This window comes from Sinocyclocheilus anshuiensis, unplaced genomic scaffold (assembly GCF_001515605.1).
Source record: "Sinocyclocheilus anshuiensis isolate Anshui unplaced genomic scaffold, SAMN03320099.WGS_v1.1 scaffold117, whole genome shotgun sequence".
In the NCBI taxonomy this organism is placed as follows: Eukaryota; Metazoa; Chordata; class Actinopteri; order Cypriniformes; family Cyprinidae; genus Sinocyclocheilus; species Sinocyclocheilus anshuiensis.
The window spans coordinates 2,764,657-2,776,020 of NW_015536624.1; the positions used below are offsets into that span (position 1 = coordinate 2,764,657).

Sequence of the window (11,364 nt, forward strand, 5' to 3'; positions counted from 1 at the left end):
TGTAGACAGACAGACAGACAGACAGACAGACAGACAGACAGATAGACAGACAGATAGACAGACAGACAGACAGATAGATATTGTGTATATGTTCAGCTTTTAGCACATGATGGTGCACATTTGCTATAGAAGCAGGATGACTCACATCAGATGTTGGCTCAACCTCAATTTGTAGCAAGGGACTCCCTTTGGTACTGTGAGAAGAGAAACAGAACATGTGTTTGCTCAGGGAGGGTCATTTACCTCAGCAGAGCAAACCGAGGTTTCATTTTCAAGGACCTATAATCTCATTTAAATCCATTGTTTACTTTATGCCATCTGAAAGGATCACACAAAAAATTATGCATGTTCACCTTCATATTTTTAGCTTGAACAAAAGCTGTTCAGACAAGCTCTGCTTAGTGTGCTGCCTACATAAAATAAAATAAAATAAAATAGGAGATTTAGTGTCTAAAATGTACCCTGGATGACACTCTATTACATGTCTGTGTTAAGAAATGTGTTTGTTAATACACTCCGACCCTTGTTTGGGTTGAAAAATATGTGAGGACAGTGCTGGAAAGAGTCCATGTATGCATACATGCCTGTTCACAGTTTTACTCTACAGCTATCAAACAACTAATGTCAGCTGCATTATAATTCTCCATAATGAAAAACATACTGCTGTCTGAACTACAGAAACTAATATCCAGTTTTTTTTTTGTGTGTGTAGTTAATGCATCTTGATTCAGTTAATTAAAAATAGTATTTTTCTTTATGGGTCTCTGAGTTTTTCAAAACATCCATGGATACGCTTGACATCATCACTGTAGCGTAAACTCAAGCCCCACTCTTTGTTTAGCCCAAGTTTGTGTGTGTGTGACTTGTCTTCAGTCACATCAGCTTTTGCACCACAAATATTTTTGCTCTAATAATTCTGTAATCTAAAATGCTCATATCAGCCATAAATAGACAAAAGCCTTGGCAAAACTGTCTGACATGTCTGTGGCCTTTCACTGGGAATCGCTCTAAATACACACACAAACACACAAAGTACAGGACAGAACATGACATTTCAGACACATTTGTATATTAATAAACAACGTTAAGTGGTCTTGGCATGTCATTATAAGTGTCACAAAAGAGATAATTGCACAATTACAGCATTTGACCTCCATCTAAAGGAGCAATAGAGCATCATAACTACATTTCTGTCAGGACCACTATCGTCAAAGATGATTGACAATTAGCATACAGTTAGTTTAATTAGCTATTGAGCAATGCGAAAACTGCTGATACTACTGCGGGACCTTATATATGAATACTTAGATAGGTGTCATATTCCCATAGGTTGATGGGGATCAGCTGAGAGTCAGCTGATGCGAGCTTGACTAACGTGACCTGCCAGAACTGACGCTACGCTAGATTTTATGCTACTAATTTTTGCATTCAGATAATGGGACCTTATTGTAAAGTGTTACCATGCTATTTAGTCACCATTATTGATTTACATGCATTTGCACTTTAGTTCCAAATCCCAGTGAGCTCTACATAGACAGACTGATGTCATCATGTTTAAATGTGTTCTAAAATGTCAAATCAACAAACTCACATACACATAAACACGCACACACTTACCCAGGTTCAGACAGAACAGGGTGTAGAATGACTTGAGGGGCCCTGGTGGGAGCCTCAGGGGCCACATCTACAAAGAGAAAGTGAGACGGTAAGTCACAAGGCAGAGATGAGAGAGAAAATGACATAATTTGTAAAAGAGTGTATTATTATAGACTAAGTTCATCACAACATGCAGGAGTACTGCTGAGAACAACAACTCTGATTTACACCAAAACAGAAGCTGTTTACACTGAGAGAAAAAAAATTGATGTAGAAACTATTTTTACTCAGAAAATTTTATTTTCTTGAAAAACACACTCCAAAAATCTTCAAATAAATATTCTTTAAAAGAAAAAAAGAACTCAAATAATTTTCTACATGTACCTATACTACACAAACATCTGAAGCCATTCACTGCTGTTTAAAAATTTGTGGTCGATAAGTTTTTTTTGGAAAGAAATGAAATGTTTATTCACTGAGGATGGATTAAATTGATTAAAAGTGAAAGAAAACATTCAATGTTTAAATAAATGTTGTTCCTAAAATCACAGTTGCCACAAAAATATTAATCAGCACAATTGTTTTCAATCATTGATAATAAGAGATGTTACTTCAGTGCCAAATCAGCATATTAGAATGATTTCTGAAGGATCATGTGACACTGAAAACTGGAGTAATGATGAAGAAAATTCAGCTTTGCATCACAGGAATAAATTAGATTAGAAATTAGAAAACTTTGTAATGATATTTCTCAATATTACCAATTTTACTGCATTTTTGATCAAATAAATGCAGCCACAATGAGCATAAGAGACTTCCTTTGAAAAACTCTTACTGACCTTAAACTTTTGAACAGTAGTGAGCGCATACATGTATATATATTATTTACTGTTGTTCCAGGCAACAGATTTCCTACATAGCTGTAGGAAAGATTTTATACATAATATAAACAATCCAAACAACACTGAGTGTCCATTGATTTATTTTTGTAAGCAAGCAACATACTGCACTGTCAGCCACTATCCCTTACATACTACACAAATATATGATGCTCTATAGTTAGGAAAGATGAAACCCAAGAGGATTCTCATTTAACAAACACTTTCCATTAAAACATAAACAAATTGTTTTACCTAATGGACAAAACTGGCCGTGTGTTCCCTGCTGTAAGGTACAATGGTGACTGATCTCAGCAGCTCACCTCGACATTGGAATAAACCGGCAAATTTGGCATCAATAGCCTTTATTCTAAACTATCAGGCTACCAACACAACATGGCTTTCCTCCCTCCACACATTCATCAAACACATGCAGCAAGCTGAGTGCCTCCCACAGAATACAGACACTTGTCAGCCTTTATTTGTCAGCGAGGCGCAGGCGACCTCGTCTTTAAAAGAACCATCATTAGACAATACAGCATTGCTGGTTAAGAGGCGACAAGAAGAAGAGCAAAGAAAGACAGAGGGAGAGGGAGGGGGTTTGTTGCGCCTCAAAGAAAAGACGGCATAAAAAATGACATCAAAAAAGTTTGCCTTGGCATGTCGCACTGCATTATGGGTAGGGGTAATGACCAATTATGACACACTTACCAGGGAAGATGAACTGCTGCTTGAATTTGTAGAAATGAGATGCTGAGAAAAGCACAGGAGAGAAGCAGACAGAATTCAATCAAATTCAACACACCCCAGATGCTTATTGGTCTGTGTTATTGTTCTGCAAAATCCATCACAAAGATGCATTTGCCATAAAAATAGTGACTTATAGGATACACAAGGGTCCAAAAGTCTGAAACCACACTGAAAATCTGAGATTCAACGTTTAATAAATAAATCAAATAAAGAGAAGTAAACAGAACATTTTATGATTTTGAAAAATGTATAACAAAGAAATTTTGTGATTTAAATGTTTAATATTTAAATATTGAGATATTTAGATTTCTGCACTGTTATCACTAATCAAATTCAGGATGTCATGTGAACTCAAATTTTCTGGCACAGGATGTTCTTTGGTTCATGTCAGTTTGACTGCTGCTTATATTAAGTGCTGTCATAACTGAAAAGCGGGACATTTAAAACAGAACTCCAGACCATGATTTGAATGATTGCAAATGCACTAGGAAATTAAAATGGCACAAGTGCAACAATTTAAAGTCTGGTTGCCGTTGGCAACATTTGAGAAAACTTATTGCGTGTCAGTATAAGCAGATCTGATTAGACTGCATACTAGTGTTTTCTGCACGCAATGCAGCAACAAACACAGCACGGGTAGTACGGAGCCCCTAAAGGGACATGGTGGTGGGAAAAAAAATCGGGGTGGGAGGAAAAAATATTTTTCAAATGTTTCGCGTTCTCTCGCAAAACTTTTGCATTCTTTCGCAAAGATATTTGCGTTCTCTCGCAAAACCAGTTGAGTTCGGACAAACTCGTCCTGTTTACTTTACAGCTTGCAGTTCATAAGACGCTTAACGCGGCTTAATGGAGATGAAAAAAAAAGACCAAATATGCTATATTATATATATGTATTAAAAAATATGTCACCTACTGTATACATTCAAGCCCAAAATATGAGCTGAATAAGCGTTTTCTCTCCCATAGAAAAGGGTGCTTAACGTGACTTAGTATAAAAAAAAATCAATGATAAAAAGTGATAAAAACACGTGAAACTGTGCGTTCCATTATGGGCTCATCTGCTTTTCTGTGTATGAACCACTGCAAGCTGCAAAGTAAACAGGAAGAGTTTGTGCGAACTCAAGAGAATGCAAATATCTTTGCGAGAGAACGCAAAAGTTTTGCGAGGGAATGCAAGGTTTCTCAAGGGGACGTAAACGTTTTGTAAAATATTTTTTCCTCCCACCCCGGTTTTTTTCCACTACCATGTCCTTTTAGGGGCTCTGTAGGCCTACAGGTAGTGATGTCCGATTTGTGGGAAAAAAAAAAAAAATCACCATTTGAATTGGTTTTTATTAATGAGTCAGTCAAAAAGATTCAAAAACAGTGCAAGTTAGCAGTCTGAATCAAAATCAGTCAGTGAATCGTTTAGAGCTCACAACTAGCACGGTTCAGCACAGTACAATTGCTACAGTACCTGTGCTCAACTGTGCCTGTAGTGAAATGATGATGGTTTTCTAGTATAACACAGCATTTCTACAAGCCTTTCTCACAGCAATGTAAGTTATGCTAACTAACTCATTAAAACTTATACAATGCATCAATGTACTGTACTAACCATTTAATACTATGTATGTTTAATACTAAATATCCTTTTAAGCAAGTCTTTCATATTCTTTTACTTCAATATGATGTGATGATCCACTGTAGCCCGCTTGCATCAATTAACATTATAATAGTTTTAATTTTACCTAAAGTATCATGCTGTTGCTCTTACATCACAAAGGTTACATACACTATAATAATAAATTTGCAGAATCATTTTTTGTAGTTTTGAGACCAGTTTGGCCAATGGTTGAAAAAGTGTTTTGTTTATTTTTTCCAAAAAGGCAGAAATACTATAACAAAATAGATTGATATTGATACTGTATATGGCACAAATAAGGATCATTAGAGTACAGCACTAAAATGGACCAATTTATACTTCATAAAGTCCTTATATATCATTTAAATCATCCTCGTTATTATACAAATCATTATTTCCATATTTTTTTTCCTGAAGCTCAGCCATATACTAAGAGAGTCTAAAATCCACTCAAATGCATTGATATTTTCTAATTACATTGTTTTATTAACATACAGAAATGATAAACATAAGCTTTGTATTTATTCCTTGTGCAGTGCTGAAAATGACAAATGTCCAAAAAAAAAAATTTAAATTGCTTACAAATCTCTTATTATGCTACAGCATATTATCACCAAATCTTTGATTCAATCTTTTTGTCAAGTCGTTTTCTTTCAATTATTTAAATTTCAATTCAATTTTTTCTTTTTGAGACTTATTGAACATAGGCCTCATTGATCTGAGCCTATGCGCCCTATTTTCAGGGTAAAAAAAAAACAAACTATTTTTGGATAATTTTGGCAAAATTCACTCAAAAACTAAGCTCAGTTCACTGAAGCCTATGATCAATCAGTTTCAAAATGAAATAAAAAAAAACTATGCTAATAGAAAGAAAACAACGTGATAAAAGGATTTAATCTAATATTTGGTATTTAATACTGCATAAAAAGACATTTATAAGCAAATTGTTTAATAAGGTGTAATAATTATTTTTTTTGTGTGTGAAGATACCATATGTGAGCAAATCAGTAGGTGTTAGTCCAATGTGATAATATTAACTAGCATTTTCAGCAAAAAAAATAAAAAAATCTCTGGGTCAAAATACAATTAATAACACAGTTTAAGCATTAAGCAATTATTATTTGAAATTCTGTAGAAATTTCAGCGACAGCAGAGACACTCGGAGCCTGTGGCAGGGGATACAGACCATTACGGACTACAAGCCCCCACCACGCACCTGTGACAGCACCATCTCCCTGCCGAACGAGCTGAACGTCTTCTTCGCTCGCTTTGAGGCACAAAACAGCACCACTGCACAGAAGACTCCACCTAAGAATTGACAATAAAGCAGACTTGACTTGACTTGACTTGAAAAGATTCTGCGGAATCATTAAATTAGGCACACTTTTACAGAATTAACAACAACGTATAAACATATGTTTTGGGTCGGTACCTGTAAGGTTGGACTGTTTCTGCTGTCTGGCGCTCTGCGGGGAAGGGTGCAGAGGAGATGGGGGCGTTGCGCTGGGCGGCAGAGGGGGTGCAGGAGACGACGGGGTGGAGGAGGTGGTTGAGGAGGGGTTACTGCTGGAGTCGGGCTGATACGGCACAGGGATGTGGTCCTGAAACAGAGACAGTCAAACCTTTTGTAACACACAAAAACACTCCCTACTCTCTGCTCATTACCGGCGCGGTCAGACATCAGTAAACCCGGCTTCATTCTAACGGTCAGTTAAAGATTCATCCAAAACCAGGGGTGTGGCGGCTGTAGACCTGATCTCCCATTGGCTGAAAACTGGACAGCCGTGCTACGTTTGAAAATACTGCCCAACGTCGTGTTAGAAAGAGGAGCACATCAAAAGCCAGCAGTGTTGTCATAAAGCATGATTGAGTGGCATATGTATTTGAGAAGACAACAGAAAGCCAAAAATATGTCAAGACTCTATGCTCTGCCAGTCATTAAAAGGCTTTTTGACTTCTATTTTTGCTGCTCAAGTGTCACAAATTGAGTCTGAGGTTTTGGGAAAACCAAAAGTTATCAAATATAATGCAATATAAAACCAACTGCATTTGAGATAAACAATAACAATTAGCTCACAAGTTTTAAAGCTGTAATGTCAGATGATTGTCATGCGGTCGTGGCGGGCACCCTGGAGACTGGTGCAGGACTGGAACAGGGCGGAGACAAGGAGAGCCTCCAGCGCGGGAGCCATGGCGGATCAGGAGACTCAGGAGGCCATGGCGGATCAGGAAACTCAGAAGGCCATGGCGGATCAGGAGACTCAGGAGGCCATGGCGGATCAGGAGACTCAGGAGGCCATGGCACCCCCTCCAAAAACAAATTTTCTTGGGGAAAACTAGGAATTCTGGAGGGCGCGCTGGAGGAGCGGGCACTTGAGGGCGCTCTGGTGGAGCGGGCACTTGAGGGCGCTCTGGAGGAGATTCAGAGACTGTAGCCCTCCTTGGGCTAAGCACAGGGACAGGAGCCCTCACTGGGCTAAACTCGGGGACAGGAACCCTCACTGGGCTAAACGAGGAATCAGGAGCCCTCCCTGGGCTACAGGAGCCCTTCCTGGGCTATACTCGGGAACAGGGTAGCGCTTACGTGGTGCTGGCACTGGAGGGAGCTCTGGAGGAGCAGGCACAGCAAGGCGCTTTCGAGGAGTGGGCACTGGAGCAAACTTAGGGGCTGGAGCCGACACTGGAGCGAGCTCTGGGGCTGGAGCCGACACTGGAGCGAGCTCTGGGCGGGAGTGAGCCACGACCGACAGGCTTGACTTTGGAGTGGCCAGCGGGCTTGCCACAGAAACGGCCGGCGGGCTTGCCACAGGAACGGCCGGCAGGCAGGAAAGAGCCGTGGCCGGCGGCCTTGACTTCGGCGTGGCCGGCGCGCTAGACTTCTGAACGGCCGGCGGGCTTGACTGAGGAACGGCCGGCGGAGGAGTCCCGGATCGGAATCGGAGGCTCTCCAGACACCGGATGACTGCCTCCTTCCAGTCGAAGTTGGTGGTGTCTGGGAGCTCCGTGGGGCGATGGTAAGTAATCCCGATCCGGAACAGCGTCACAAGGGTTTCCCCCTCGAGGGAGCTAGCGAGGGCGAGCGGCACGAACGCCCTCGCGTAGACGATCGGGTCGGGGTTCGCCTGTGCCACGGTGATTAACCTCGCTCGTTCCTCCATTTATGTCGTCGTTGTCAGTGACGGTCCTGGATTCTGTCATGCGGTCGTGGTTGTAGCAAGAGAGTGCACGAGGAAGGAGTAAACGTAGGGATACTTTAATGAACATCAACACACAATAACCATTGAAAATAACATTAATCCAGGACAAAAGAATGACAGATACTGAGGGCTTATAAAGGGCAGGCAACTAAGGAGCAAACTAGATGATTGATACAACACAGGTGGGAACTAATGAAAGATGATTAACTAAATGAGCAGGAAATGAACCAAATAGGGGCAAACAGGAACTAGACAGAAACTTACACGTGACTGATAAGGATATTAACTTTTTCTCTTCACTGTCATAACCTGGAGAAATGATCCTGAAAATTGCAGCATTGCATCACAAGAATAAATTATATTTTAAAATGCATTAAAATAGAAAATGGCTATTTTAAATTGTAATATTATTTCACAATATTACAGTTTTATTGTATTTTTATCACATAAATGCGGCCTTGGTAAAAAAAAAAAATAAGAGACTTCATTAAAAAATATTTAAAAATCCTACCAACCCCAAACTTTTGAACGGTAGTATACATTTATTTTCATATGACATATGAAACCATTCCAGGGAAAAATTTAAGGTATGAAGTAGGAAATACTGTGTTTGAGGAGCACAAACCTGCTTCCTTACCTTGAGATGTTCCTTGATCTGCAATATCAGAAATGAGAGAAAGATGAAGTGGTGAAAACAGAAAAAGAGAGCAAGGATAAGATGAGTGCAGACTGAAGATTATAATGTTTAACAAAGAACAAGACAAACTGTTTAGTACATTTATGCAAAGCAGATGTGAAGCCACTAGCAATGACAGTTTTTTTTAAATACATTCAATTCCCTTTAAACACATTCTCTTGTTTGGAAACGAATTTTCAAAACGCAATGTTTTCTGAAAAAGATAAAGCGTGTAATTAAATATGTTCAATTGAATATAAAAGAATTATGAGGTTGAAAACATGCTATGTATAAGAACACTGCTGTGTCTGAAATCATATTTGAATCATAATTAATGGCCTGCCTTGTGTAGTACTTTTTGTTTTAAGCATTGATGGAGTTAAAAAAAAAAGAAAGAAAGAAAGAAAACATAAAAGTTGAAATACCTCTGAATGAGTCCCTACCTCCTCTGTGGTATATGAGTAAATGACAGGGCGGTGCTTCTTTGGTGCATTTGTTGTGGCACTTCAATCTGACAAAAGAAAGCATGACAGAAATGTTTATTAGTTTGCTCTTGTAAAAGCAAATCAATGAATATTCAAAACAAACACTTAATATGCAGCCATTATTTTGAGGGTGTCAAAAGCCAGCAAGTATCGTAGTAACAAGATGCCGTAGTCAAGGGTGGTAGAGTGGAAACTATTAGGCAGGTAATTTATTTAAATAATCTTTTAATGATAATGATAATTATGCTCAATTTGAATGTTCAGACACTACTGCAGGCACAAAGTGTCTAGCACTGAATTCTAAAGAGGCTGTGATGCAAACAAAAACATCAAATCACAGCTTTACAAAGCTGAAATATTAGGAATTTTTGTTTTCAGAGATTTGAGTTGTTATAAGAAAGATGGTTAAAGAAATGATCATAGGTAGTAGAGTGTGTATTTAACATTTGACATTTATAGTCTACATGCTGTGATTCAGTCTGTAATTTCAGCATCAGACAGAATTACAAAAATAACTTAATTTTTTATGATCTTTTGAGCTTTAAGGAAACTTAACCGTAAATGTAAATGTAAATGTAAACGTAAACGTGGTGTTCGCTGATGCAAAACTCAACACAACGACTGCTAGGGATTGCTAAAAGTTGTTTTCATATATATTATGTATGGACCTTTTTCACATTTCTGGGTTTCTCAGCAGCAGAAGTAAACTTCTATAGCAGTGAATGGGAGACTACCACAAATATATATTTTTTGCATTCCCATTTGCTCAAATAGCAAAAGAAACACTCCATGATAGTGTTTTCATGACTTTCAAAAAAAAGGAAAAAATAGAGAGAGACTGATAACGGCAGTCAGTAGAGAGAACGATGTCAAATTTACTGTCACTCCCATAGACGCTGCATTAGAAACACTGTTTCTAGATTCTAGATCTTTTTTGTAGATTTACAATGCTGATGACCGTTGAAACGCGTCATCACAGTCTTGCAAAAAGGGTCTATTATTTTATGTATTATTTAATCATGTATTAAAAGTAATTTTGTCATAATTATTACTTATCTCATGCAGTAATTTAGACTTTTCATGTCATAATTTCGACTTTTATTTTTTTGTTTTTTGTTCTAATCATTTGACTTCTTGTCATAATTGATATCATAATGTAAACATTTTGTCAATTTAAACTTTTTATATTATTATAACTTGGTATATCATTATTTTGACCTTTTATGTCATAATCATGACTTTTATCTAATAATTTGGGCATTTGTGTCATCATTTCAACTTTATCTCATAATTATGACTTAGCATCATATCATTTAAATCTTTTTAGCTCATAATTATGACTTAGTAGCTTATAATTTCAATGTTTTATCTCAATGAGTGAGTGAGTGAGTGAGTGAAGTGATGTGTGGCCAAGTATGGTGATCCATACTCGGAATTTGTGCTCTGCATTTAACCCATCCAAGTGCACACACACACACACACACACACAGTAGTAAACACACACACACCATGAACACACACCCGGAGCAGTGGACAGCCATATTGCTGCGGCGCCCGGGGAGCAGTTGGGGGTTTGCTGCCTTGCTCAAGGGTCTCGCCTCAGTCATGGTATTGGAAGAGAGCGCTGTACATTCACTCCCCCCACCTACAATCTAAATATGTGTGTGTTAAAAGGTTGTTGTTTTTTTAGAATCACATACATCAAAGTAAAAAAAAACCAGATTACTTAAAGATTGTAACTTCTGTTTTATGTTGGCTTTAAAGAAAAAAATTAGGCTAAATACAAGTCATGCTGCAAGCTGCCACATAAAGATTTTTATCATCTTTTGATCTTTAAAGAAACGTAAGTGTTGTTTGTTGATGCAAAGTGCATCACAACGATTGCTAAAAGTTCTTTTTATATATATGATTATGTATTATTTTATGTATTATATATATGTATTACATTTTTTGTCCTAATTATTACTTATCTCATGCAGTAATTTAGACTTTCATCTCATAATTATGACTTTTTATCTAAGCTGTTTTTGTTTTAATTGTTTGACTTTTTGTCATAATTGTTCTTATATCATAATGTAAACATTATGTCATAATTTTTACTTTTATATAAATATAACTTAGGCCCAATCCCAATTCTATTTTATACCCCTTCCCCTTC

At 37.8% G+C, this 11,364-nt stretch overlaps 1 protein-coding gene across 1 annotated transcript in view; it reads right to left on the reverse strand.

Moving 5' to 3' along the window:
* LOC107704958 (kinase suppressor of Ras 2-like) overlaps positions 1 to 11,364 on the reverse strand; it is an 85,610-nt gene that overhangs the window by 18,842 nt on the left and 55,404 nt on the right. The window contains exons 9-15 of the mRNA XM_016508046.1: positions 9,147 to 9,232; positions 8,683 to 8,700; positions 7,939 to 8,099; positions 6,281 to 6,449; positions 3,186 to 3,227; positions 1,618 to 1,684; positions 146 to 194 (exon numbers count right to left, since the gene is read on the reverse strand). Coding sequence (XP_016363532.1) covers positions 146 to 194; positions 1,618 to 1,684; positions 3,186 to 3,227; positions 6,281 to 6,449; positions 7,939 to 8,099; positions 8,683 to 8,700; positions 9,147 to 9,232 — 592 coding nt within the window. The remainder of the gene's footprint in view (positions 1 to 145; positions 195 to 1,617; positions 1,685 to 3,185; positions 3,228 to 6,280; positions 6,450 to 7,938; positions 8,100 to 8,682; positions 8,701 to 9,146; positions 9,233 to 11,364) is intronic.